General features: G+C 43.7%; 6 protein-coding genes across 6 annotated transcripts; 3 read left to right on the forward strand and 3 right to left on the reverse strand.

The window, feature by feature from the left end:
- Positions 1–3,672: 3,672 nt before the first annotated feature.
- LOC131288815 (small ribosomal subunit protein eS1) lies at positions 3,673–5,084 on the reverse strand. Its single transcript, XM_058317991.1, has 3 exons — positions 4,701–5,084; positions 4,195–4,504; positions 3,673–4,061 (listed from the first exon to the last, which is right to left on the reverse strand). The coding sequence occupies exons 1-3, from the start codon at positions 5,039–5,041 to the stop codon at positions 3,900–3,902; spliced, it is 813 nt and encodes a 270-aa protein (XP_058173974.1). The 5' UTR covers positions 5,042–5,084; the 3' UTR covers positions 3,673–3,899.
- Positions 5,085–5,194: 110 nt separating this feature from the next.
- Positions 5,195–5,785, forward strand: LOC131287714 (mitochondrial import inner membrane translocase subunit TIM14). The gene is made up of 3 exons (XM_058316791.1): positions 5,195–5,294; positions 5,358–5,597; positions 5,672–5,785. Exons 1-3 carry the CDS (start codon positions 5,292–5,294, stop codon positions 5,783–5,785), a joined length of 357 nt encoding a protein of 118 aa, XP_058172774.1. The 5' UTR covers positions 5,195–5,291.
- Positions 5,786–6,155: 370 nt separating this feature from the next.
- On the forward strand, positions 6,156–6,976 carry LOC131288136 (single-pass membrane and coiled-coil domain-containing protein 4 homolog). The gene is made up of 2 exons (XM_058317248.1): positions 6,156–6,292; positions 6,503–6,976. Exon 2 carries the CDS (start codon positions 6,563–6,565, stop codon positions 6,743–6,745), a length of 183 nt encoding a protein of 60 aa, XP_058173231.1. The 5' UTR covers positions 6,156–6,292; positions 6,503–6,562; the 3' UTR covers positions 6,746–6,976.
- Positions 6,977–7,205: 229 nt separating this feature from the next.
- LOC131286115 (uncharacterized) lies at positions 7,206–8,354 on the forward strand. Its single transcript, XM_058315003.1, has 2 exons — positions 7,206–7,664; positions 7,742–8,354. Exons 1-2 carry the CDS (start codon positions 7,467–7,469, stop codon positions 7,982–7,984), a joined length of 441 nt encoding a protein of 146 aa, XP_058170986.1. The 5' UTR covers positions 7,206–7,466; the 3' UTR covers positions 7,985–8,354.
- Positions 8,284–9,359, reverse strand: LOC131286114 (S-adenosylmethionine mitochondrial carrier protein homolog). The gene is made up of 2 exons (XM_058315002.1): positions 9,291–9,359; positions 8,284–9,213 (listed from the first exon to the last, which is right to left on the reverse strand). The coding sequence occupies exons 1-2, from the start codon at positions 9,357–9,359 to the stop codon at positions 8,416–8,418; spliced, it is 867 nt and encodes a 288-aa protein (XP_058170985.1). The 3' UTR covers positions 8,284–8,415.
- Positions 9,360–19,746: 10,387 nt separating this feature from the next.
- LOC131284314 (protein tramtrack, beta isoform) lies at positions 19,747–25,765 on the reverse strand. Its single transcript, XM_058313168.1, has 3 exons — positions 25,624–25,765; positions 24,069–25,329; positions 19,747–21,150 (listed from the first exon to the last, which is right to left on the reverse strand). The coding sequence occupies exons 1-3, from the start codon at positions 25,759–25,761 to the stop codon at positions 19,754–19,756; spliced, it is 2,796 nt and encodes a 931-aa protein (XP_058169151.1). The 5' UTR covers positions 25,762–25,765; the 3' UTR covers positions 19,747–19,753.
- Positions 25,766–26,609: the final 844 nt, after the last annotated feature.

Below are 26,609 nucleotides of genomic sequence, written 5' to 3' on the forward strand. Positions count from 1 at the left end.
TAGATCGTTTCACGTTGGTTGAGAACTTACCATGGTAATTAAATTCGAACAGCTGATTAGATGCTGCCATGGTGCATCAAACAGCGCGTAGAGGTAACCTTCTAGTCCACAAATTCGACTGCTGGAACAAACATCATAACCTCTCCAAGCATTCAGGTATTTCTGCAACAAGAAAATTGTCAAAAGAAAACACATTAATCTAAAAGGAAATCACTTTATAAACAAAATTGCTCATTATTCCTTGAACAAGTTCAGTGAGCTATATTTATTTGCGTAGGTAAATAGGAAACTAATTTTCTTCATATTTGTATCACAGTGAGCTGGGTGGGATCATCATTATAAAGGCGCAACAATTAGGGTCTCAAATTATCTAGCGTAAATAACTTTACGTACCTTTTGTCAACTGCAGTTCAAAAGAAAAAAGAACGAGTTCTTTGAATGATGCAGCAACGTTTGATGAGTTGAGTGAGTTTAACTCGCGACTGTAAAAAAAAGATGAATAGAAAATTCAATCACTTCCTTGTTGATGGTGATAACAGTTTCAATAAGCTGTTTGCCTTTAATTCAGTTCAAGCAAGCGCAATTAGGTTATGTTTTTCTTCATAATATACTTTCGTATATCAGCGTAAATTGTGAAGTTCATCATTGTCATTCTATAGCTCACAAGTGGATTAAAAAATTACCTTGTTATTATTATTACACCAGCTAATTGAACTTGCTCGTTGGAACATCAAAGCATCTCGTAGTTATTTTTCATGTACACAGTTTCACTCGATGGCGTAAAGAACATTGTCTCCAAGCATTCAGGTATTTCTGTAACAAGAAAATTATCAAAAGAAAACACATTAATCTAAAGCGAAATTATACTAAAAACAAAATTGTCTATTATCCCTCAAACAAGTTCAGTGAGCTATATTTATTTGCGTAGGTAAATAGGAAACTAATTTTCTTCATATTTGTATCACAGTGAGCTGGGTGGGATCATCATTATAAAGGCGCAACAATTAGGGTCTCAAATTATCTAGCGTAAATAACTTTACGTACCTTTTATCAGCTGCAGTTCAAAAGAAAAAGGAACAAGTTCTTTGAATGATGCAGCAGAGTTTGATATGTGTGAAGTATAAGTTGTTGCTGTGAAAAAAGAGGAAACGAAAATTCAATCACATTTTTATTGATGAGGGTAACCTTCCCACGAAGCCATTTATGAATTTGATTCAGTTCAAGCAAGCAAAGGTTTTTTCTTCATACTATACAATCTTATATCAGCGTAAATTGTGAAGAAAATATAAATTCATAATTTTCAAACTTAGATCGTTGCACATTGGTTGAGAACTTACCATGGTAATGAAATTCGAACAGCTGTTTAGATGCTGCCATGGTGCATCAAACATCGCGTAGAGGTAACCTTCTAGTTCACAATTTCGACTGCTGGAACAAATATCATAACCTCTCCAAGCATTCCAGTATTTCTGTAAAAAGAACATTATCAAAAGAAAACACATTAATCTAAAACGAAATTACATTATAACCAAAATTGTCTATTATCCCTCAAACAAGTTCAGTGAGCTATATTTATTTGCGTAGGTAAATAGGAAACTAATTTTCTTCATATTTGTATCACAGTGAGCTGGGTGGGATCATCATTATAAAGACACAACAATTAGGGTTGAAAATCCTCGAGTATAAACAATATTACTAACCTTTTATCAACTGCAGTTCAAAAGAAAAGGGACGACTTCCTTGAATGAAGCACCAGCGTTTGATGTGTTGAGTGAATTTAAGACGTTGCTGTGATAAAAAAGATGAAAAGAAAATCCAATCACATTTTTGTTGATGATGATCTTTTCACTAAGCCATTTAGATTTGATTCAGTTCAAGCAAGCGCAGTTAGTTTATTTTTTTCTTCATAATATACTTTCGTATATCAGCGTAAATTGTGAAGTTCATCATTGTCATTCTATAGCTCACAAGTGGATTACAAAATTACCTTGTTATTATTATTATGCCAGCTAATTGAACTTGCTGGTTGGAACATCCAAACTTTTCGTAGTTATTTACATGTACACAGTTTCACTTGATGGGGTAAAGAACATTGTCTCCGAGCATTCAGGTATTTCTGTAACAAGAAAATTATGAAAAGAAAACACATTAATCTAAAATGAAATTATACTAAATACAAAATTGTCTATTATCCCTCAAACAAGTTCAGTGAGCTATATTTATTTGCGTAGGTAAATAGGAAACTAATTTTCTTCATATTTGTATCACAGTGAGCTGGGTGGGATCATCATTATTAAGACACAACAATAAGGATTGAAAATCATCTAGTATCAACAATATTACATACCTTTTATCAACTGCAGTTCAAATGAAAAAAGGACTACTTCCGTGAATGAAGCAGCAGCGTTTGATGTGTTAAGTGAGTTTAAGACGTTGCTGTAATAAAAAAGATGAAAAGAAAAATTCAACCACATTTTTGTTGATGGTGATGATCTCTTCGCTATGCAATTCAGTTCAAGCAAGCTTGAATAGTTTTTGTTTCTTCATGATATTCAGAATGAATAGATTACCTTGCTAATGTACTTCGACCAGTTATTAAAACATCTTCTTGGTGTGCATCATAATACATTTGTTTTCCCCTGTGTAAATGAAACAAAAAGTAAAATGTTCGATTAATCATCTATAATTTCAGTTTCCAAAATAAGGTCGATTTCTTTTGTGTTAACATTTCAATTCAAGCAAGCTAAAATGATTTCTTCATAACACACACATGTGTATTTCTGCATTTGTGTGAAGAAAAATGAACTCATCATTTAAAATTGTGTGTTGTGCATTTTTCAAAACATATTATTTACCTTGTAGATACAAATTGATGTGAATGAACATCCGTTTTGCGAACGTAACAAATGTGAGAACATCTGAAAATATATATAAAAACAAAGTTTAATAAGGCAGGAAGATAAGATGTTTCTTCGGACCAATCTTTAACACAGACTTGTAAAACTATTGTAAAATTATAGCATTATTCAGACGTAATCGTTTGCTTCACTCATGATTCGAAGAATTCGGAGACGAGAAATAACAATTGATAAACGGACTCATCATGTGAAAATAATTTGAATTAATGCTGATGATTGTGCTTTCGTTCAAATTTTGGAATAGATTTCTTACCTGTTCATTGAAGTGGCCGATTTCGTCAAACATGATCTTGTTATGATAATAGATATGATGATTCTGTGAAGTAAAATGAAAAAAAGAGATAATAAGTGACTAGGCATACACAGTGGAAATATCCACGATTAACCACAGCTCCGTAATTTCAGACGTGAAAGTATGATTCCCTCATTATTCAAAGAATTCAGAGACGAGAAATAACAATTGAGATAAGATTTCATCAATTCAAAACTTGATGGGCTGTAGTGACTGGAAATTTAGTGAATTTTCTTACCTTTTCTTTTTGTTGGAGATCAAAAGCCATTTTTTGTGTTGCTGTAGAAATTCTGATCCCCTGTAAGAGAAAATGAGATGTTAGTTATTGGTAGCTTGTAATGTCGAGAAAAGAATACTTATCAATCTCGCTTTTGTCCGGTAAATTCATCTGAAATTAAAATTGTGTCAACTTTCGGATCCATATTTAGAAAACAGTGTTAGGCGCCATATCAAAACATAACATTCATTTTCTTCCGTACACAACGCTTTGTAGGCTGTATTTAATCCACCTTTTCTTGTCTCGCCTGTTTTCTATTTTGCTTCCTTCAAAAACATCCTCCCTTCGTCGAACTTATGGAACGTTACTTGGTACAGACCGGGCGCACCATCGACGGGAAATACAGCGGCGAGCCGGTGCGTTCCACGGAGAACCATCATTTAAAGATAATGAATCCTTCACACCGAGATGCTTAGACGGACTCCTGTACCGGTGGTTCGTATCCTTCCGGACGGTCGACGACAACGCCACCTTCGGCAGCACCGGTCGACACTTCCGCGGCCTTGCCACCACCATCACCGTGCAGTTCCAGCAGACCAGCAAGATCGAATCGCGGCTTCTTCAGCACCTTCACCTACAACAACACGTTTTAGTGTGTGTTAATAGTGGTCACATTTCACGTTTCCCCAACTCGGTTGCATTCAATCGTTGTGCACTGTTTTTCAATTGTTTCTACACTCTTTTAGTTGCGTCAATCGCTTTCTTACCTTGCGGATGAACACATCGTGCAGCGGGTACACAATCGCGCACGCCTTCTCGATATCCTTGGCGATGGAGTCGGGCAGCAGCTTCTCGACGACACCCTTGAGGTCAGAGCTCGAGACCTCACGCTTGATGATGGTAACCATCTTCGAGCGGATGTTCTTGATCTGCGAGTGCTGAGCGTAGCAGGTCTTGCGCTGCGACACCGAATCCTTAATCGTGAATCCAATGCAGAACACACGTAGGAGATAGTTATCGGTGGTCTTTACATCGACGGAGCACTCAATCAGGGTTTGCCATTTCTTCACCATGGAGCTGCAATGGGATGTTCAACAGTAGAATGATGATAAGCACACGTTTAACTTTCCATTTCCACTAGTACTGGTCTGTATCCTTCAAATTCACAACTTGCCATCTCCGGGTGCAATACACATTATTTATGCATCCTTGGGGCCGCTACTTGTTGTCAGTGAAGGTACCGGGGGCCAATGCCGGAATAAGTTACACTTACCGCAGCTTGTCGGTCGTCAGGTCCATGCCGTGGAAGTTGGTAAGCACATCACGGCCGTTCACACTCTCGGCGATCAGCTTGAACTTGCGGAAAGATCTCTCCGCATCGGGCTCGTTCTGCAGATCGGCGAGCGACACCTCAAACACGCGGCCCTTGAGACCGTCCGAAGCGATGCGCGTGCCCTGGGTACGGTTAACCAGGGTTTTACCGACCTGACGGTTCTTAAACATGTTCGGGGCTTTCACATCGTACCAGTCCTTGCGCGTGAACGGATCCACGACCTTCTTTTTCGAGCCTTTCTTGCCTCCTTTAGAGACACCCTTATTTTTACCGACCGCCATCGTTACACTTCACGATCCAAAAGACCGGATATGGTTGCCCGATGACAGCTCGGGCACAAGACTACGCAGCGGTCCACTGAACTGAAATTTCCTACTGTCAACCCTGACGGTTTCAGAAGCCGCGAAATGCTGAATAGACCAGATTTGACAGTACAAAATGTCAATTACATCACGTTGAAGAAGATTTCGTTTGTTTACTACTTTCTGGAAATATCTTTGTGAATTACGCTTGTGAAATCAGTTAAAAACTATGGTAAACCTCCTTATTTTGCGTTATTGTTAAGTAAGTATTAACCATTAACCATTTTCTGTGCAGACCTCCTCTATTATCCTTGCCGGGCTAGGGCTAGCTGTGGTAGGATACGGCGGACGAGCGCTGATGCGACAAATGCCGAATGCAGCAACGAAAATGCAAGAAGCACTTAAAAACCTTCCCAAGTTCGACGCGGAGATGATGGCAAACTCAAAATACTATCGTGGAGGATTCGATCCAAAAATGAACAAACGTGAAGCATCCCTTATACTTGGCGTGAGCCCTTCGGCATCGAAAACAAAGGTACGCAAAGCAATGTAAACCATCTTCTAGTCGATTTAAATGGAAAGCTTCAATGAATCTTCGTCAACTTGCAGATAAAAGATGCACACAAAAAGATTATGCTGTTAAATCACCCGGATCGCGGGGGTTCGCCTTATTTGGCAGCCAAAATCAATGAAGCAAAAGATTTCCTGGATAACACGAAGTAAATGGTTGCATGATGCAAAGTGGCCGCAAAAGCAAATGAATAGAATTATGACCTATGTTAAACCACAAATTTACAACCATTACATCTACTCAATTGTGTTCTACCGGACTACGGTAGTGCAACACTTGACTATCGTGATGTAATTCATCTTATGTTGTCCAAGGGTTTTAACTGCGAGTGATTTTCTTTATGATAGGATAAAATAGTAGAAAATATAGGAGCAAAGCTTAAAAAGAAAGCCATTCTAAATGTAAATAAAAATCTGTAATATACCGGTTGAAGTTTTTAGAACGAATTATATCATCGCAAAAACATAGAATATCAGCAAATTGTACTAAAACTGCTGGATTTGTTTGTTTACAAATGGAAAAAGCGGCTGACATGTCAACAACAAGTCCACATCACAGATAGCAGCTCGCCACCTGAATGCCACGATAAATCTAAAAAAACCGACTGAATAAAATAACTGTGATATATCCGCTGTATACTCATTTCCCAACCGGACAAGGTAAGTGTAAATCGTTATTCCAACTTCGCCATTACCTTCGGGTATAGTTTGCCCGTGAAAAGCAATCAAACACCTGTGATCGGTGTTCAAAAAGTTCCAGCGTGGCAACTGGTGGCATTCTAGAATGTTTAGAGTATCGGTACAACCCGACAGTACAACTCACAATCCTTATCGTTGGTGATAATAACGAATGTCTATCTTTCGCCGCAGGTTGCATTCTGCCATCTGTTTTGACTGAAGCCGGTTTAGTAAGCTTGTGGAGAGTGAAAAATGCGTAAACTTCGAGGGGGCCAAACTAAAGAAACGCGCAAACAGCGCCAGGAGCGTCGGGAGGAAAATTTAAAAATTCAACAACAGTTAAAAACGATCGTTCTACCCACCGTGGTAGTGATCTTTCTGTGCATAGTGGTGTACGTTTTCCTGAAAACGCGGGCACGCTACGAGGAGCTCTAGTGAGGCACTGGTCCAGGGCCACGCAGCCAGTATTCGACCCGGCAAGGAATTTCTGTTTGGAATTCGTATCTCCATCGAAACCGTACTATTATCTGGACTCCAAGCACAGCCAGTATCCAAAAAGAGGACTACTAATATTTACAAACGCACTGTTATTACAAATCTTAACGATTTGTCGACGGGTACAAATGAAGCATTTGTTTAGTGTGTTCAAAATGAATGATAAATTCAGACATAAAACGTACGAAAGGACTTTTGACTGGTTAAAAAGTTATCCGAAATTGGACACAGCATTTCGTTGTATCTGGAAAATTGTATTAAGAAGCTTCGAAATCAAAACTTTCTCGAAGATAGATCCTGAAAATTTTGATGATGCTGAAAAGCATGATATTCCCTGGCCATTCTTCACTTTACCAAATGTCACTGCTTATCTCCAGGTTCTGCCCAGAAATGTCACTTTCCTTCTTCCAGCTGATAAGCCAACAGGCCAAACAAAAATTTACCCTTCATTACTACATGCAAATCGCTCAAATACATCGTCGCACGCGCTCTAATTGAATTATAGAAATCTACTCAAAACAAACACAGCACACTTTGTTGGCCCCGACGCGCAGTGCAGCGGAAAAAACGTGAGTAGGAGATGCAACGGTGCGCACTGTTTACAGTACAGCTCTTGTGATTGTTTCGACTAGTTCGGGAGACGAAAGGGGAAAAAAAAATCATGAGCTCACCAATCGTAAATCAATCTCTACCGTTACCCTCGGTTGGTACGGGTGACCCCAGTATAACGCTGGAATCGTCCATTCCCGTGACGGAAAGTATCAACATCGCCAAACGGTATCCGGATCGATCGGATAACCTGTACTTCCTGTTCATTCCGCTAGCCGTGTTGGTCACCATAATGCTCCTATCGGTCATGGTGAGTGCAGTGTACACAGCGTATGCACATTCTTACCTGTAATCCCACCTCAAATAACTTATCATCTTTCTTTCCAGGTGTATCTGATGGCCAGACGGCGTCATAAGATTTTCAGTAAATATCACTACGTCCCGAGCTTCAGCTTCGAATCGTCCGACCTCGACGAAGATCGCGAGGAACGAGAAACGGATCACTTACTGAAAGGTGGTAAACTGCGGCTAGATGAACCAGGGACGGGACAGGACGCATCGAGTGGGTCGCTGCTCGATACCAGCCGTACCGTTGGAAGGTACGGTGGAAGCACCGAGTTGTTTGCCTAATACAATTAGGCATTGTCCCAGTTTCGTGCATCTGGGCTACACGATACATGGATAGGCGGTAAAATAGGTCAGAACAATGACGGTTTGTGATACTAGAAGGGAACACGCGATTGTACCACTAAACCAAAGAAAATACGATTGCTTAACGTTAAGGTTTCGGTGTCATAGATACTAAGCAACGAAGCAGTATGGAAACTTTCAATCCGTTCGGTCCTGTGCGTGATATAGCTGCTATTATTATTTAAATATGAATACATTCCTCACGGAACAGATCAGGAGCAAAGTATAAACTCATAAGATATCCTACGATATGGTAAATTTATTCATCTACAGTTGCAAATAAAAGCTACCGTTACATTGCACTAACTATAACGTTTGGAAGTACTCAGTTTTCTTTTGATCTTTGGTAAAATGTATTGTCCATTCAGGCACTACCTGCCTTCGTTTGCATCTAAAAAACGCAGCGTTAGGTCGTACATTCCAAAAAAGATTGCCCCACCAAGCGTTATCCACGTGACTCGTGGAACGAAGCCCGCAAACACTCCCCGGATCCCCCGGTCTCGATAAATGCCTCTCAGTATCCGTCCCATGCCACCCATTCGCATACTTTCACCCTGTTCGGCCAACATAATGCGCGTTTTCGCCACATCTAGCGGCGTGGTCAAACCGGCTGCAATACCGCCGGAAATGGCTCCACAGAGCGCCACCGAAAGTGGCGTTAGGGCGGTGCCGGTCACTTCTGGCCATTGTTGCTTGAAATATTCCCACAGAGGGAATTGAATCAGCGAAAACGGTACATCCCGCATCACCGTTGTTCCGAAGCCACGATAGAGTCCCTTGCGTAGGCCTTCTTTGCGGAGTGCACCGTATAGAATTTCCAGCGAGGACGTGTTGCCCTTGTGCAGCAAGGCTTGCCGGCGTTGCTTTGCTATTTCGATCGGCACACGAATGAGGCAGGCCACTATTTCGGCCGCAGCTGCCGAAGCCATGTGCACGTAGGGAAGTTGGGCCGGGGTTGCGTACTGCCGTAAGTGTGCCTTCATACTTTCGTACGTGCAGAAGAAGAGTGCCGAGGTGGGCGCACTACCGGCCGCGGTTGGCGCAAGACCTTTGTAAACCCCCCGGAAGCCACCGGAAGCGACGAAACCACGTTCACTTTGGAGCCGAGTTTTGATCGTGTCGATAGGAAACAATACCACATCCACCACTAGTCCGGCCACTCCGCCTGACTGCAAACGGGAAAGGGCAGCATCGTTAATACCGTAGGTCCAATTTGATACACTAAAAGGCTGGTGATGGATTTTACTATCAACGATGACCAGTAGAGGTTTTTGCCGATCGCCGGCGAGGTCACTGTCGGATCTTCCAGCTCCATTGCGAGGCGCCGGTGTATTTTGATGGCACTAAACGAAAAACAGCATGCTTTTGTTGTTCCAGCGAGTGTGAAAATCTAAACATAAACACATTGCCGTCAAGAACTACTCGATCCGATTGTGTAGCTGCTCGAATGGATTCAATCGGTGAATCGGGATGGGTACAACCGGATTGAACCGGATTCAACTCGGATTCAACCGGATTCAACACGAAATCAACCGGTTTCAACCCGGACTCAACCGGCTTCAGTAGGGATTTAACCCGGATTCAACCGAATTCAACTGGATGTAAGAGATCAACAAGATTCAATCCGGATTCAACGCGGAATTAACCAGGATTCAACCCGAATTCAACCATATTCAGCAAGATTCAACTCGATTCAACCGCAATTAACCCGGATTCAACCGGATTCAACACAGATTTAACCTGGATTCAACCAGATTCAACCAGATTCAACCGGATTCAACCAGATTCAACCGGATTCAACCGGATTCAACTGAATTCAACCCGGATCAAACGGTTAACAGTGCTTCTATCGATTATGCTACTAATGAATGCTTCCGAGCAACACTGTTGAATACAGAACACGAGCGATGCATTGAGCAAAGCTGGAGGATAGTGAATCAAAACGGAACTTGTCGAACTAATCCATTTTAGCCTACGCATTCGCGCCCTTCTTATGCAGCGATCGGGATCTATACTAGTTGTGTACTTCGCTCAAGCTTCTGTATCAGGAGTATATAATATCAACTGCTACGGTTCTGACTTCTACTAACACAGTTATAATAACCATGATCGTTTTATAAAACCAACTAACGCAGCTGGAATACCACGTGCTGCTGTTACGATATTATCTGAAAATCCCTGTAATATGCTGACTTTTGTGATAAAAATAACATTTTCAACAAGTAAATTATGTATTTCTTGATTGATTTTATTTTATTTCATTTCCGCTTCGTTAATACATTTTCAATTAAATTTATTTTTTCTTTCTTTATACATCTAGTAACTTAGGTTAAGGTCAGTTTTTAGCATCTCCTATCATTTGATCCCTAGCCATACATATGATTTCTTTAACGGTATAAATAACACTTTACTTTTTTTATTAAAACAAACGTTAAAATTTCCGGCACGTTAACAGCGGAACATCTCACATCTGACTATACCCTGTCCGGCGGCCCACCGGCATTACCTTACGCATCGTGTTCATCATGCGCTTTCGCATACTGCTGATCTTTTTGCGTGAAACTGCACCGGTGAGGCCCAGGGCGCCCGAGAATCCTAAACCCGTGATGCTGCTTGGTTTTAGAATTTTGTTCAAATGGGTCAGCGACCCGCGGCGCCTCAGGTGTGGTGATTTGCGCGGCGTCAGCGATTGCACTGCATCCGCTTCGAGCGCAAAACTATCGTCGAACTGATCCATGCACGATCGATCGAGGAAGCTGACCTCGTGCCGCACCGTCCGGCCGATGGTGATGCGAGTGCCGAGGGAATTGCGCCGACCGTTGTTCAGCGAACGTAGCAGTTGGTTGGCGAGGGGTGGCACCTCGTTGGCCTTCTTCAGTTTGGGCTGCGAGGGTTTTAGCTTGCTCAGTCGGACCGGGGTTCGCAGTGGTGACGAGCGCTGGAAGTTGGACTGATGGGCCATCGTAACACACGAAAGGATACGAACTTTTCTCAGGATAGAACCGTGACTTGGAAGGATTTTGAGTGTTCACCACGTTTGTACTGATCGATGAATGTGCGGTAACTGATGCTTCAACGACGGCTGTGACGAGTTTTAAAGTTCTTCACCAGGTATGGTTCCACAATGGAAGCGAGACAAAACAAGATGAGCGTGAGCAAAACAAATACAACGAGGTACGATTTTACTTTGTTTTGACTTCATCTCTCTTGCAAACCTCAGTATGCATGCTGAACGGAAGTACCTGCAACCGAGATGCATCCCGGCCCTACTGTACCCGCCCAGCACGCGTGTCCCAACAGGACAGAACACGAACCGGGTGCAATTACGACCGTCTAGCCGATGCGTACATTAAAATATCCCGATGGCTACCATTCAGTGATTTCATGGAGAAGGAAAAAGAAAGTAATCAAAAGTAACCGCGCATGTGAAAGGATAAACCCGCTACGTGCACCAGCTACCAGGCCTTCGCTCTTCCCTCATTCGACTACCCTGTTGTGGTCTCTATTTTGATCCCTGAGTTTCCACCCCCCACCCGTACGGTTGGCATTGGGTAAAAGAATATATTTGTTTGAATTACTCCTCCCAGAGCGAGGGTAGAGATGAGAGCTCCGTCCTTAAGTGTGAAGGACGGATAATCGTATTTTAATCTATTTTTCAAGTTTTTCAACCACTTGATTTGAACTCACTTTAATGTCCCAATCACTTTAATGTCCCAAGTATATGAAAGAAAGAAATCGATTCATTTTTACCTTTTGCCTAGTTTGTTACATTCAACGAAAGTAAGCTTAAAAATTGATTATATTTTTCAAAAGGCATATTTTCGAAAAATAAGAAGTAAACTCTTTTTATGTTTATAAAAAAAGAAAAAATAAGAAAAGGGTACTATCAAAGGTAAAAGTAAAAACTTTTACAACCCAAATAACACCTGATCCAGGCTAAAAAAACAAGTCAAGCTTGAAGGTAGAAAAGCACACTGCCCTTAAGATTCTGTTCTACCTTCATCAAAACCTCCTACGGAAGAGGTTATGAACAACTCGTTCCACTTTGGCCCATGCTATTGATAACCGCATACGAAAAGGCAATTTTTCACTTTCGTTTTTTCCTCTCATGTGTTTTATTGTTTCGGGAAAGTGTTTTGTTAGGAAGATTTTGCCCTGGAAGAGGAGAAAGGTGATCGACGCGAAAGATGCTCCATCTCGTCCGAGCAGCGGATTCGACAATCCCAACTGACCGTTTGAGAAAACGCTTTAGCTAAATGGCGGGTTTTTCCCACCATTTGGAGCACATCATTCGACGACCCTCACAACAACAGGTTCGGCGGTTAGAGATGTGATCTTTCGCCCGTTCCCGGCAAAAGAAAGAAATGAAATACAAGGACCCATTTGTCTGCCTCCGCCGGTCTAGACGGCTATAAAGTACATTATGATGGGCTCCGAATAGGCATCCCTGACAATGTTGCCGATTGTGGCCAAATGCCTGCGGAGTGGAGTGGCCATTTCGGTGCGGTTGGCAAAATGGTATCCGGTGGCCACAACAATAAGCGGTGGGCATATAAAACCATAACGTTCTACCTTAAGGTTCTCGCCTACAGCCTGGGGCTCAGTTATGGAAATGAGGAGATGAAATGCTTGAACTAGGGATATGCAGCAAATTCGATTTTATTCCATCATTAATTAATACAGCTCGATTGTGTCGATCCTGACATAGATCTTTGAAGATAACACATTTTTAGCAATTCATCATGCTCGCATGCTCTAAGGCATTCGTACCTTTCAATCCTGCACTACATTACCAAATGTTGCGTAAACAATCTTAATCCAACAATCTATATATGTAACTTTACGAAATAGAAGAGATACAGAAAAAAACAATATCATTTGAGTTCCGTTAACTAGTTGTAGCGATCGAGTGACTAAGGTGATGCGTTTGTGCGTATGAAGCATCTAAATTCTAGTCGTGTCTAGCGCCATGGCAATCGTTTTGGTTTGCAGTCAAATGTTTCCTATAATTCGTACATAGTTCAGACTTTGTTCGCAGTATTACTGCATATCGTTGCGGTAATATATTCGTACCTCGTTAATTAACCTTAGCTGACAAAGATTGCCATCAAATGCACCGTTTGCTCTTTCAGAGAGTGTCCTACACTACGTCCCTTGAGGATTCCTTTGTTAGCACATACATTACACTGGGATTAGTCAACTGACCACTAGGTGTTGTGCTTCATAAACTGACGAGTATAATAAGTTGGCGTAAAGCTCTTGAGAGAAAATAGTGTGAAAAAATTAAAGAAATTAATTATAGTTATCAAAACAAGAAATCAGTCGATCGTGACGTGAAAATACCTAACTAGAGAGGCAAATCAAATGCTTGCTTAAAAAATAGTAACGATTTAGAAAATGTGTATGTAATAAAAACTTTGACAATTCAAAATAATTCATTCTACTGATGGAAATGAAAAAATAGGGGCAAGGTTATGCGTTTTTTAATAGTTTGTGCTGTCGACTGTCCTGTCCTTTGCGAAGTACTAGGATGTGAGTATTTTCCAAATGACTACAATACTAATTCCGCCGTTCCGTTCCTAAAGTTGTAGTGGTGATGTTTTTCATAGGAATTCCTATTTAAACTATTCCGCGATTCCCATCCCTTGAGAAAGAGTGAACATCCCCACAATGTACGTATACGAAGCGATCAATACTTTCGCAAAATAAAATAATTCATCCTTATGTTTTTCCTGCCTTCCGCTAATTCACGAGGTATTGGAACAGATCTATCCTTTCTTCTTTGATTAAATCGCTTATGAAATGCTTAGTACTTAAAAATGGCAACTATTCGGTAAATGACAAAAAATCTCTTAGTATTAAACCCTGCACAGTACAGTCTTTTGGGTTGATAAATTGAAGGGGAAAAAATTTTGAAATGTGTGCCCTGGTTTCCCCGTGCTCCCTTACTGACTACCCAGGCCGCCGAGTGCAAGCAACTGTTGTGATGGCACCGAGGTTTTTAAATTCGAGTTTGAGATCCTTTCTTGCCCTAACGCTGCTGCCTGGTGTGATGCGAGGGGATGGTGTTGATTGTGGCCTTGCTCGGGTTGGGCCTCTTTTTCTTGCAGCTGCGACCGGAGCTGCTGTAGCTGCCGAAGTGTGATCGCATTCACCGCTTGCCGAATCTTTAGCACGTCCTGTTCTTGCTGACGTCGTTTGTCGAGCTCCTCTTGAAGCTGGTGCCCTTCCCTATCGGAGCGATGTTGTTGGTTCTGCTGCTGCAGCTGAAGGAGCTGTCGTTGCTGCAGGTGCAAATTTAGCTGCATCATATCTACCTTCGGCTTCGGGGGGACACCGTGTGGCCCATCGGGCCCATTCGTCACCGGATGGTCACCCTTCGGTTCGTACAATGTTCCCCCGCCATGCATCATACGGAGGTGATTTTTCATCTTATCGGGGCGCGAAAAGTCCTTGCTGCAAACGGGGCACGGGAAAACCTTACGCTGTTGGCCCTCGTGGTAGAGGAACGCGTGGCGCTGGAAGCTGTACTTGTTCTTGAACGTCTTCTGGGCGCCCTCTTTCGAGCACTCCGTGCACTCGTACACACCCGCATTGACGGTGGCGTAGCGGAACAGGTTGAGCCCGCGGACCGACATCTCCGTCAGCGCTTCGGCCGGATCGTCCGGGGAGATAGTTTTGCGTGACCGACGTTTCTTCGCCAGTGAGTTTCGCAGGGGACCACCGCCCGGAGTGATGGCTCCGTTTGTCCTGTCCATGAGATCGTTTCCATTCGCTACACCCGCCGGATGGCCGTTCGGTGAAGGTACGCAAAATTCGGATAGTGCTTCCATGTCTTCCACGTCGCTACAACTGTCGGTACCGTGGGACGGTGGGGATGGCACACCGTTGCCACCGTTTATCGCCGGCCGTTCCGTAATCGTGAGCTCCTGCCGATCCAAGCGGTCAAGCAGCGACTTGTGTTTGTTAAACATCGTTCCCTTCTGCGGGGTTTTGAGGATAGATTCTTCAAATTTCGGCAGTACAAATGAGATCTCCTCATCACTGTCTTCATCGCCGTCCGTGACGAACTCCACTTCCCGTGCGCGACCGTTTCCATTTCCAATCGGAAAAATGGATAACGCCGTTGTGAGGCAAGGAAAAAAGGGTGAACCTGTAAAGACAACGAATATAGCAACTTTGTTAAAATGATATTCAAATATAAGCAGATCAATATTGCCTAAAACTTAGGATAGACGACAGTGCCACTTCCTCACTTAACACTTCCTTAGCCTCAAGAACTACCAATTCTAAAGAACTCAAATTATTATGAAAATCGATTAAATTTTCTATAATTTATTATAATACAACTTGAATCAAAAATTAAAAAAAAAAAACACTCAAATGGTTCAAATGATGCATAATTCATTTTATTTATTTCCGTGCGTGGTTTAATACGTACAGCATATAGTGTTAAATATATTTACTTGTGAGCGCTGTGCCATTTCTTTAGGGAGTTAACATTTACAACTTTTAGGACAAAATCTTTAGCGGTTTCTTCCCCCAAGCGTATCGCGCATTCTTGCAATTCTTTACAGCTTCGCACGCGCCAGCATAATTATAGCCCCCACAAACCCACGAAAAACGGAACCAACTAACTAACAGCGAAAAATAAAGTAAGGCAAAAACATTTAAAAATATGTTTTAGATCTCTGTGCGTTTGTGTGTTATTTTATTTAGCTCATTTGGTGATTCGTTTCTTTGTTATACATTAACCACTTAAAAAGAAATGAAAGGAAAACTAACTGCCTCCCCAATATAATAAATGGTCAGCCCCCCGGGGAGGGATCCCCTTATGTTGCTCTAGTAGTTCACGCGCTTATCGGCATTTGTTTTATTAAGATACTCAGATACTACCACTGCACCAGCCCTTTACTAGAAGCATAAACCACTCGAACACCGGTGGGCGATCGCCAAAGGGCGTTTTAAAAATGTTTTGCGTAAATGCTTTATTATCATCGGTGTTGTTGATCATTGAATGTACGATGCTTCATCGATGCTTTATACCGTTTGCCCAAAGCTTGTTCCGTGTAGTTTATATTTTAAAAGGTTACTCTCTTTTTCTTCCTACCATCGATCAGCAAAGTTTTTGATTGCATTCCACTCATTCTCTGCCGATGATGCACCCCGCACCATTATATTTTGGGTAATATAAACATAAAACTTAAACCATTAAAATTGCACTAACTATCGAATTTCTTGTGTTGCTCGTATTGGGGAAAAAGAAATTGGGCATTGCAATCGTGATACAGAAGAGAGAGAGAGTGAGAGAGTGTGGGTTGGCTTGCATATTGCAGTTAATGGATTTGCATTCCCCTACCGAGAACTACCAGTGAAAAGTTGTATTCGAAAAACAAAACAACTGCCGTGAACGATTATTTACGATATTTCTAATAAAAAAAAAGTGGTGCGAGTGTAAGTAACTCGTAGAACTAGAACATTTATTGCAGTTTGTGTTCTTATCCGTATCTATCTTTGCCGTCTGGCCTCCGGTTAAAATATACATTTTCAAATTCACTCGTCGACACAGTGAGACAATGTCCCTTCTTCCTTTCTTTTCCTACTTTTAGTCAACTTCTTAGTACTCTTAGCAGATGAGATAGATAGTAGTTAAATACTTCAAATGCGGGAAGTAACACAGGCCAATAGCCTTTCTACTTGTTTTTCTTCTGATAAAAGTTGCTAGTTTCTTCTCCTAGATACAATCCATGCATTATCCTTCCACACCTCCAGGTGATAGCTCTGCTAGTAGCATATGCGTTTTCTGCTTCTTACGATAGCGCACAAAAACATCCACAGATGGTTAAATCATCAGCAGATGAAGAAAACTAAATAAAAAGTACATTCCTATAATGAAAACAAGAATAAAATAAAACAGGTGCAGATGTACTTAAGTCTAATTGGGAGGGGGAGGGATTACACATAGATGTTTTGCGTGTTTATAAATACTAATCACACTAGTTACATTTCTAAATATTGCCCCCCAGATAAGGCGACGATCAATTAGCTTCCTAGTTTTATAGGTTTGATTTGTGTTTGTTCTTAAACGATACCTGCTACTGTAGTGTACTTTACCCCCGTGTGTTTTTCGAGGCACATGCACACACGCTGTCATAGTCTGTCTAATTTTGTTTTGTGACACATCCCCCTTCTGTTACCCTCTTCTTTTCTGTCAGGTGCGCGCGTCTGCATGTTTTAAAAACAAAAATGCATTCCATAACTTGCTCGATCTACTTTTTTCCGGCCAACGAAAACCCATTCGTCAGTGTGATAGATGTCGATTCTGGCGTGCGTGTCTCTTTTTTATTGTGACCAGCAGTGACACAAGACGATGGCGAAGCATAACTTTGTCGGGTTTTCCTATCCTCCAGGAGGGTGTGGTGGGCGTTCGCATATCATTTCTTGTCGCATGCTCTAATGCTAACATATTTATTACGATTACTATCTCAGCCTTTTTTCTGTTAAAATTCTACTAAACTTAAAATGTAATACTTATAATTACACTGCAGGTCCTAATCCGCCCGTAACCTTCCTTCATTTTGATTTTTTGCTCAGACACACCGCTTGAACGGTATATATATACATGTCGAACATTTGTTTGTTAAAAACAATTTATGATTTGAAACGAGTGTGTTGACGAACTTTTCCCTATAAAATGTTACTACCGATACCAAGGTATGGAAAGGAATTATTAAGATGAGAAATTCCTATCCGTTTGGACATGTTTGGTATTGCATATTTGTGTTTGCTAGGCTGGTGGTAAGTGATCGAAGAAAATACCAAAAGTCCTACAGTCACTCGCACCGGAAACGCAGAGGACAAAATCACATTGTTTCATGTAAGTTACTACCAACTGTGTGCCGTCAACACACGTTCGTCCCCAACAACACCTAATGCCCTTTTCTGCTTCTTCCTCATTCTACTGATGTGTGTTGCCTTATACTGCCTCTTCGTAGGTGATTAATTTTAAATAACAAAATTTACAAACAAAAAACTAATAGGAGAAACTTGGACCACCGTGTAACAAGGATTGGGAAAATCAAAACAAAACCAAAGAATAATAAACAAAGACAAAACAAAACCATTCCACAGCTAACTGTAGGTGAAAAGGGATGATGAAAAGTGGGGGAAAAGAGCGAATGATCAACCTTCAACCTTTCCATCGATTCATATCGGTGGGGTGTTTTTAATATTTGAGAAAGAAAAAGGACGCACTACAAATAATTAACAAAGATAAAAAAAAGGAGAACAAATAATGAATCATTCTTTGGGTTGATTCGATGTTAAACCATAGTGCACAAGACAACAGATAACAATCGTTTCTTTTTTATTGTAAATCCTTGGATGATTCTTGGAAACCCGATTATCGCCTTATAAAAGCACGAGCTCTTTGAAGACGATCCCGTTTCTGAAAAACACCGCATTCTTTGCGTTCTCTCTTCGGGGATGGGGGATTGTAGTTTAAACATAAATTAAATATGTGTTGTTTTTAGAAAACGTTAAAAAATTAAAGGAAAACACAAAGAAACATTGACGTGGTCGTCGTCCCAACCCTACCGGATAGACATACTTTCGCGATCGTTGGATACGATCACTCCAGTAGGTCGCGGCTCGTGGGGGAGAGGACTGCCATTCTGTTTCGGTTTCCGACTTTTTTGGAGGAAGACCTTCGTGAAGCGGTTGTTTTGTTTCGTTCACCCATTGGATACCATTGGCAGGCCAGTGAATGTACCCTTTGGAAACAAAACAGTTTACAAAATTAATGCTACATTTGTGTAGTTGTGTTGTGTACAAGTAAATCTAACCCCACCTCGGGTGTGGGTGTCTGTGTCTGTGTATCTCCTACTGTACAGTTCATTCGGGGATGATTTTCTCTCCCTAATAATATTATTAAATGTCGTCTGCCCACGTACAACCCTTAATGTGACGATAGGAAAAAAAAAAAGCTGCTCGCCATCGTAAACTCACCCCCATTCGCATTTGCCATACAATTCTAGCTTTCTGTTACTTTTTGTGTAGTGTTACTAATTTTTATAAAACAAAATATAAAACATTACAATAGCGTACTCCAAAAAAAAAAAAAACAAACGCGCTCCCGACTAACATTCATGGTATCTAAAATAGAAACACAGCTTAAAAGAACAAAAAATAAAACAAACACTGCAACGTCGTCGACGCCGGGCCTCTTTCTCTCTTGCACAAGTATCCTACAATACATCTCCTTCCACCATCTGCATATCTCGACCTCAAAATAGCCGAGAAGGGAACGCAAATTCTTAAATTACGAAATACCCTTTTAAAGGAATGATTTTTCTCTAGCCAGCTCCTTGGGGAAGTGGCGGAAAATGCTTTCGTCACCACCGTCACACACCGCACGACTGGATACGGGGGTGTGTGTGTGAGGTGACGCTCTGTGTCTCGGTTTCCCCCACTCGCCTTTCCCTCCTTCCACGGATTTAGGACACACAACAAACCACCGGATCGTTTAATTATTAGCCTCTCGTGTTGTGAATGTGGGGTTTTGTGTGTTAATGCTTGCTTCGCAGGGTGTAGTGTTGTGTCCGGGGGTTTTTGTCGTCGCTTCCGGAAGAACGGAGGGTCGATCTGTGGGGGTCCTTGGTAACCACGCGTTTACTACTGCTCTTGCTCGATGATGATGATCGTGCTCGATCACTGACTGACGGTTGCGGTGGCCGGTTGCGCTGCGAGTCCGCTGGAGCTGGAAGAGACGGACCCGGTCGGTGAGTTCGCACCGGACGAGTTGGCGGATGACTTGTCCTGAAACTCTTTCTTGATGCTGATGCCCGTGGAGGACGACGTAGTGCTTCCGGAGTTGGTGTTGGCCGCCGCCGCAGAAGCCGAAGACGACGACTGGCCGCCGGTTGGAAAGGGAAACACTATCCGGATGTTGCCACCGCCCCCGCCCCCACCGCCACCGCCACCGCTCGGTACCTTCGGCTGGAGCCCGACGGCGTTGATAATCGACGCCGTGTTCGAAGCGGCCGCCGAACCGTTGGTCGACGACTCGGGCTTGCCGAGCAGCAGGCTGGCGCTGAACGACTTGTCCTCGCCACGGGAATTACTTCCTGCCGGCGAAGTCCCGCCCGGTCCAACGCCCGGCGATTGCTGATGCGCAAACTCCTGCTTGTGGATGATCTTCACATGGGCCGTCATGTTGTCCTTGCGCGTAAACTCCTTCAGACAGAACGGGCACGGGTACACCTTCACGTTGCGCTTGTGGGAGGTCACGTAGTGCCGGCAGAAGTTGCTGATGTGCGTGTAGACGCGCGCACACACCTTACACCGGTACACGTGGTCGCCCTCTTTGGTACAGAAATCGCGCACACTGCCCTCCGCGTCGTCGATCACGGCGTACTTGTGCGGTCGCGAGCCACTGTCGCTACCTGCACCACTACCACCACCTCCACCACCCCCTCCCCTCACGGACGGGGAGTTGGAGTTCGACCGCGGGCTGGAGGAGCGCAGTACGCTGCTCGAAAACATGTCGTACATCTCGGAGCCTAGCCCGGGCAGGGGCAATTGGCCACCACCACCGCCAGCGTTCGAGGTTGAGATCAGACTTTCGGTCAAGTTGTTGTTCAGGTTGTTCAAGATTGTCTGCGTGGTGGTCATGCCGTTCGGTTTCTTTGATGCCATGAGACGCACCCGTTTGTGGGCCCTCGTCGGGGCACCCGCTTTGTCGGTTAGCGGGGCGAGCTTCGGTATTTGCAGGGCCGTCGTTGGCACGACGGAGATTTGTGGCATACGCGTACCGGCTGCCGAGGCTGGTCCACCCGCCGCGAGCTTGAGACCCGGTTTCGGCTGCAGCGGCGGTGGCGGATAGCTCGAGTTTGAGGTCGAATCGACCGCACCGCTGTCTCCGCGCGGATCGAACTTGAACTCCACCGGCTCGTCGAACTCGTCCAGCAGCAGCTGCGGTTCCATCAGGCTCGAGTTGAGCTCGCGCTCGTCATACTGATCCTCCTCGATGTCCTCTTCCTCCTCCTCGCCTCCCGTTTCCTCCATCTGGATGCCGTTGTCGTCTTCCACGAACGAGTCTTTCGAGTCTACAACAAAGGGTGGAAAAAAGACGGCAGGTTAGAGAAGGTGATCACAGCGTGGAGCGAAACGCAACGAGGACAAAAATGCATAAAAAAATAGGCAAGGACGATGTTAAAGCAAAAAGGAAGAAAAGAAAGCCATGGAATGGTGTGGTGTGTAAAGAAGAATATAATTACAACGCAACATGCTCCACCACCACATTCCATGCTCTACTCCTTTTTCCTTTAGGAATTAGGGATCCTGGGGATGCCGATAGGATTAATCAAGACATTTACACTCGTAAGTAGTTAAACATAAAAAAAGGGTAACAAACATATAAATATAATTCCTGTGTCCCCCAATTCCAAGCCGCTTCAGCTCTAGTGATAATGATTTAATTTTGCGTTCATATCCGTTTCGATATCGGTGGATGTGTGGATGTGTGAGTGTGGGTGTGGGTGTGTCTTTTAATGGTGCAAAAAGGAAGTGCATTTGAATGATAGTTTTTTTAAGCGATTGCGTTCGATCATTAGTAGCTATATTTGCGTTCCAAAAGGAGCAGATAGATGTGTCCCATGTGTTTTGCCAGCACCAACCGATAATGATATTTTACAATTAATCAACCAACTGCTTAAGTAACGAAATGGCCAGGTGGGGAATAATAAGTGGTTCGTGTGAATTGTGATAGTAAATTACTTAACTTATTTTAATGAGCATTATTATACAGCATTTGATTAACAGAGATATTATTGTCCAGGAAATATATCAGAAACACAGTTCCTACTCGCAAAAAGCTAGAGGGATTTTTTAAAGTTCGTTCACCGAGACACGCGGACCTGCCTATTTGATTCGTGCTGTAATCCGGGGAGGCAACAGTGAAGTAAACAGTTCTGTTACAACAATGAGTTGCACCTGATCCGTTGGTAAAAGAAAAATTATTCCCATATTCAAAACACTCTCGGATGATCTTGCGTAAAGGAGACTAGAACGTTCAACTAAATATGTTGCATCAGATCGATCATTCGTGGAATGCAGCATGTAGGAAAAAGATTAATTGCACATGTCGTTGATGAAACGTGCTGATCATCATGCGAGTTTACGTCCTGCCTCCTGCAAATCACTTGCTTCAATACTACTACTTTTGGATCATGATAAGAACCCTTTGGATAAGCCTCTTCTTCTCACGGCTCTTTCTGGTGTCCTCCTCCTCCTCCTCCTCAATTAAATCATTTTTCAAACTAAAGCTGAAGCGGTGTGGTGATGGGAAGCGGAAACTCACCTCTCATTAAATGTGTATATGTCCGCGCGTTTCCGGCTTCAATTCGTACCAGTGGTACGCCTTCTAATGACATGTGTGTTACCAGCTAAGTGTAGGTTACTGCGCGCGCGTGTGTATGGTTTGATGTGGTATTTTGTTTTTACATTGTGTTTTTTTGGTTTCAATTTGTACAACTAACAACATATCACTAACACCAAACCGAACCGTGTACGAGAAGGTCGCGCGCGTGTTTTCGCGAACGCGTGGATCGCGTCGTTCCGGTCCCCCGCGAACATTAAAGTTATTGACAGGTTTTTTGTATTTATGAAATTTTTCAAATGTGTTTAGTGCAGAGCCCTTTTCACTCGGATACAAAACTTTATCTCCTAGAATAGCAGACTTTTTTTAGGTGCCCATTTTTTCCTCAAAGAGTATGGCACGTAATGTAATCGAGGAGCATTGTGTAGTGTGTGTTTTTGTGGGTGACTTTAAAACCTCCCTTTAGCTTGTTTACGAATGGGAAAGATAGATATTAGAACATTACATACAATTTTGTGAGGGGCTCCGCGAGGAGTGTGTCATGTGTCGCGATCACTATTGCTTACCAGTCCCATGTTTTTTAAACTATGCCAATATGAGTATATGTACAAAAAGTTAGTAAATAATGTAGGCCCAATAAAACATCAATCATATAAATGAGCAATATTAAAATTATAGTTAGGCTAGTTAGCTAGCATATTTGAATTTTTCGTGTATTATCAAACATTTCAATATTTCCTACTAAACTCCCCAAGCATTAGTTTGGTGATGTGCAATATGCAGTGTAACATAAATTGCATACACACTAGAAAGCGGATGCAATACAACATTAAAAGTCGACATAAAAAAATGTCGGAAATTTTATTTTACATAAAAAAAAGCGGACATCAAAAGAAAGTAGCAATAGCAACAGATGTTCGCGCGTATGTAAAAACAACATCACAACGGGAAAGCAATGATGCTGTTTTGCAAATGTTTTCATTGCATTGCAGAAGAGGATGGACAGCCGAGTTTTCATTGGTTTGAAAATAGAGCTCCAAAGGAACGACCGATCCGCCACTAATCTAAAACGTATGGACAAAGATCACAGAGGATCAACCAGCCGTGACATCCATACATCCCGAGTGTGCCTGAGTAACGTTTGATGAACAATTGTGATTGCGTAGGTACCTCCTCCAAGCCAGCGACAGAAGCAGCAGCAGCATGGGAATGATGTGCATGAAAGCGTGTAGTAGATGGGTAAATGCCCGTGCCTTCGGGGACCTAGCAAAACACATACGTAGTACACAAACACACCCAGGGAGAACCGGAAGTACGATACCATCCCTTCTAGTGTTGAACGGTGGGCAATGGGTGAATGAGTGGAAGCGGAACGTAGCTTTGAGTGGGTTTACATTATTGTCCGTTATTATACACAGGATGAAAATGGTGAAGGAGAGGCGAGGAAGATTGGTATTGGATGTGGTGGTGAATGTTTGTTTGTGGTGCTTCGCCGAGATTTAGAACATTTGCTTCACCACTTCGCCCACCTCCTGCCGGAGAAGGGGTGATGGTGGTGGTCACCTTCATCGGCGAATAAAACTAGCGAGTGTCCTCTCTCTCTCTCTCTGTTCTCATGGGACATATAATACGGCACTCGGTACTTACCGGACATGCTGTTCTCGTTGTTGCGTAGGTTGGTGCTGCTGCTTGCCACCGTTTTGCTCCGCTTCGATCCCGACCTCAGCTTGGAAACGTTGTTCTGCTGTTGCTGTTGCCTTTTCTGATTCCGGTTGCTGTTGTTATTATTCGCCAGCTGATGTTGTTCTCCGCCACCGATTTCCATCGAGTCGTCCAAAACCGAAGGTGTTGCGCCATCCTTTTCCTCACGCTCATCCTGCTGCTCGTCGGCGTCCAACAGTTCCTCGTCGTCCACCAGGTCCTCGGCGTCATCGATCGCGTCCTCATCGTCACCGATGGCGGCATCGTCCGTTCGCCGCCGATGGTGCACCACCACCTCGTCGTCTTCACCCGAGCGGCTCGTCACGATGCGCAACTGGCCGGAACCCTCTTCGTCGCCCGAGTTCGAACCGCCGCTGCCGGTGGTCATCTTCACGTCCATCACATCCATCGAGCTGCTGTCGTATTCGTCCGCGCCGGGGAAATTTTCTCCCTCACCACCGGTGTCACTTCCGGACAGCTTCCGGGGACGACCCCGCTTGCGCTTCTGCTGCGAGAGAGCCGACCCGAGGAGCGGATTCGTTTGCAGCATCGAGCTACCGCTGGTGCTGTGGTGGTTCTGATGCAGCAGGCTGTTGCTGTGGCTGCGGGTAACGATGCCGCTGGCGGCGATCAGTGGTGGGAGTTGCTTCAGCTGGCTACCGCCAATCTGCGACTGGGCAGGCGACGTGCCAGCGTTAATACTGCCGAGGGCCGGCGATGTTCGCCCATCGTCGGTGTAGCTTCTTGTCGAAACAACACTACCAGAACCCTGTGTGCTTGCAACGGTCGACGCTGTCGTGTGGGTTCCTCTGGTGCCTGCAGAGCCAGCTCCGCCTCCGCCTCCTCCACCCCCTCCTCCTCCTGCCGTGTGACCTCCGCCACTGCCGGTGGATTGTGTGGTGGTAGAACCGGCGGCGGCTGCCGTGGCACCACCGCCCGCCGACGGCGAGGACGACGAGGATGAAGACGGCGGACCGTTCGGTTTGTCGTCGTTCACCTCCGTGAGCCCCTTTATCTTGAGGCTCTCGGCCACGCGCAGGAACGCGGCCAGCCGATCCTGATCGACGGATACCTCGCCGCGGTACATGAAGTCCAGCAGGCACTTCATGTCTTTGTACGGTATGTCGCGCAGGATCACGATCGGATGCCGCTCGGGATGGTTTACGAACAGCTGCTGGAAGTACGGACTGCACGCCGACAGCACCATCTGGTGGAAACAGTGGGAAGCAAGAAAGAAAGCAGTCAGCATTGGTTGTTGTCATAGCTACGATCTAAAACTATTTAGAGCACTTTCACAAAATGCTAACCCTTAAAATTCCTTAAGGGAGATTATAAGATTGATAGATTAGAATCTAGCACTCATTTAAACATTGTCTAACTTGCCAGACAATGTGTGCAAATATCAGCTCAATGTCATGCACCAAGCCATAGGAAACGAGAAGAAATTTGCAAGGATAAAAGAGAAATGGTCTGGATAAGGATACACCGTGCCCCACCGTACCTTGTGTGCCTTCAGGTGCTGCCCTTCGACGGCCAGCGTCACGTCGATGAACGTTTCTTCGTGCAGCAGCTGATCGAACACGGAGAGCAGGTTCGTCTGGTGGTTGTTCCACCGGAGACAAAATCTTTGGGATGACATTTTGCTGCTGTTGTTACGCGTTACGATGCACGTTTCGCTTTGCCAGGATGATGATGATGAGATTTATCTCTGCTGTCTTTTAGCTTTTATTTCTTCCTGATCGTCCTCCTCTTGGTGGATGGAGGAGCTTATCCGCACCGCGGACGAACTGTTCTGTGCCTTATAACTCTTCTTATCTCACCCGAGACGTCGTCTTCTCGTCGTCCTTTGTTATCTTTCGTCCCGGGGGCGGAGAGATAAGTGGCAGATGACGACGGACGCGGGAGGACGGTGGTTTTCTTTCCAGCACAGATTGAACTAAGCGGTGATTCAGTCTTTCCAGTTCACGTTGATTGTTTGGTAGCTGAGGAAGAGAAGGTTGAAATGAAAAGAGGGAGTGAGTTAATTTAAATCGAAACACAAGTTTACATCAGTTTAAATAATAAATATCGCCGAATAGCAAAAGGATCTGCCATCACAAAAAGTGTAAATTTACGTCAAACATTTAGATAAATAAAGACACGACCCCGAGCGCATCTTTTTCATCGCCTATAGGCGATATATACAATAGTGTTGTGTTCGTGTTCCCGCGATGTTTCGATTACAGTACGTGACAAAACACACACACTCATTTAGTATTACGCCCTTTCTGGAGGAGGAGGAGTAAGATAAAGACCACCAGGGGATAGAGGTGGGTTGCGTGGGGACGAGTGCTGTTTGTCGGGGAGCGTAAAAACGCCCTTCAAACACGGTGTGGGGTGTTGTTGTGAAAGCCATTGCGCTGCTCTCGGGAGTCATAAGGCTCGGTCGGGCGCGTTATCATCGCCAGGAATGTCCTCTATTTCGCTTGCCTGGCAGCAATTTAGACA

This window comes from Anopheles ziemanni, chromosome 3 (genome assembly GCF_943734765.1).
Source record: "Anopheles ziemanni chromosome 3, idAnoZiCoDA_A2_x.2, whole genome shotgun sequence".
Taxonomy (NCBI): Eukaryota; Metazoa; Arthropoda; class Insecta; order Diptera; family Culicidae; genus Anopheles; species Anopheles ziemanni.

Coding starts and splice junctions, on each gene's coding strand:
- LOC131288815 (XM_058317991.1), bottom strand. CDS start 5,041: ATGGCGGTCGGTAAAAATAAGGGTGTCTCTAAAGGAGGCAAGAAAGGC. Junction 4,505..4,700: donor CTGACGACCGACAAGCTGCG/GTAAGTGTAACT, acceptor ATCCCATTGCAG/CTCCATGGTGAAGAAATGGC. Junction 4,062..4,194: donor ACGATGTGTTCATCCGCAAG/GTAAGAAAGCGA, acceptor GTGTTGTTGTAG/GTGAAGGTGCTGAAGAAGCC.
- LOC131287714 (XM_058316791.1), top strand. Junction 5,598..5,671: donor CTTCGGCATCGAAAACAAAG/GTACGCAAAGCA, acceptor GTCAACTTGCAG/ATAAAAGATGCACACAAAAA.
- LOC131288136 (XM_058317248.1), top strand. CDS start 6,563: ATGCGTAAACTTCGAGGGGGCCAAACTAAAGAAACGCGCAAACAGCGC.
- LOC131286115 (XM_058315003.1), top strand. CDS start 7,467: ATGAGCTCACCAATCGTAAATCAATCTCTACCGTTACCCTCGGTTGGT. Junction 7,665..7,741: donor TAATGCTCCTATCGGTCATG/GTGAGTGCAGTG, acceptor CTTTCTTTCCAG/GTGTATCTGATGGCCAGACG.
- LOC131286114 (XM_058315002.1), bottom strand. CDS start 9,359: ATGGAGCTGGAAGATCCGACAGTGACCTCGCCGGCGATCGGCAAAAAC. Junction 9,214..9,290: donor TCTACTGGTCATCGTTGATA/GTAAAATCCATC, acceptor TCCCGTTTGCAG/TCAGGCGGAGTGGCCGGACT.
- LOC131284314 (XM_058313168.1), bottom strand. CDS start 25,761: ATGTCATCCCAAAGATTTTGTCTCCGGTGGAACAACCACCAGACGAAC. Junction 25,330..25,623: donor AGCACCTGAAGGCACACAAG/GTACGGTGGGGC, acceptor TGTTTCCACCAG/ATGGTGCTGTCGGCGTGCAG. Junction 21,151..24,068: donor CAACGAGAACAGCATGTCCG/GTAAGTACCGAG, acceptor CCTTTGTTGTAG/ACTCGAAAGACTCGTTCGTG.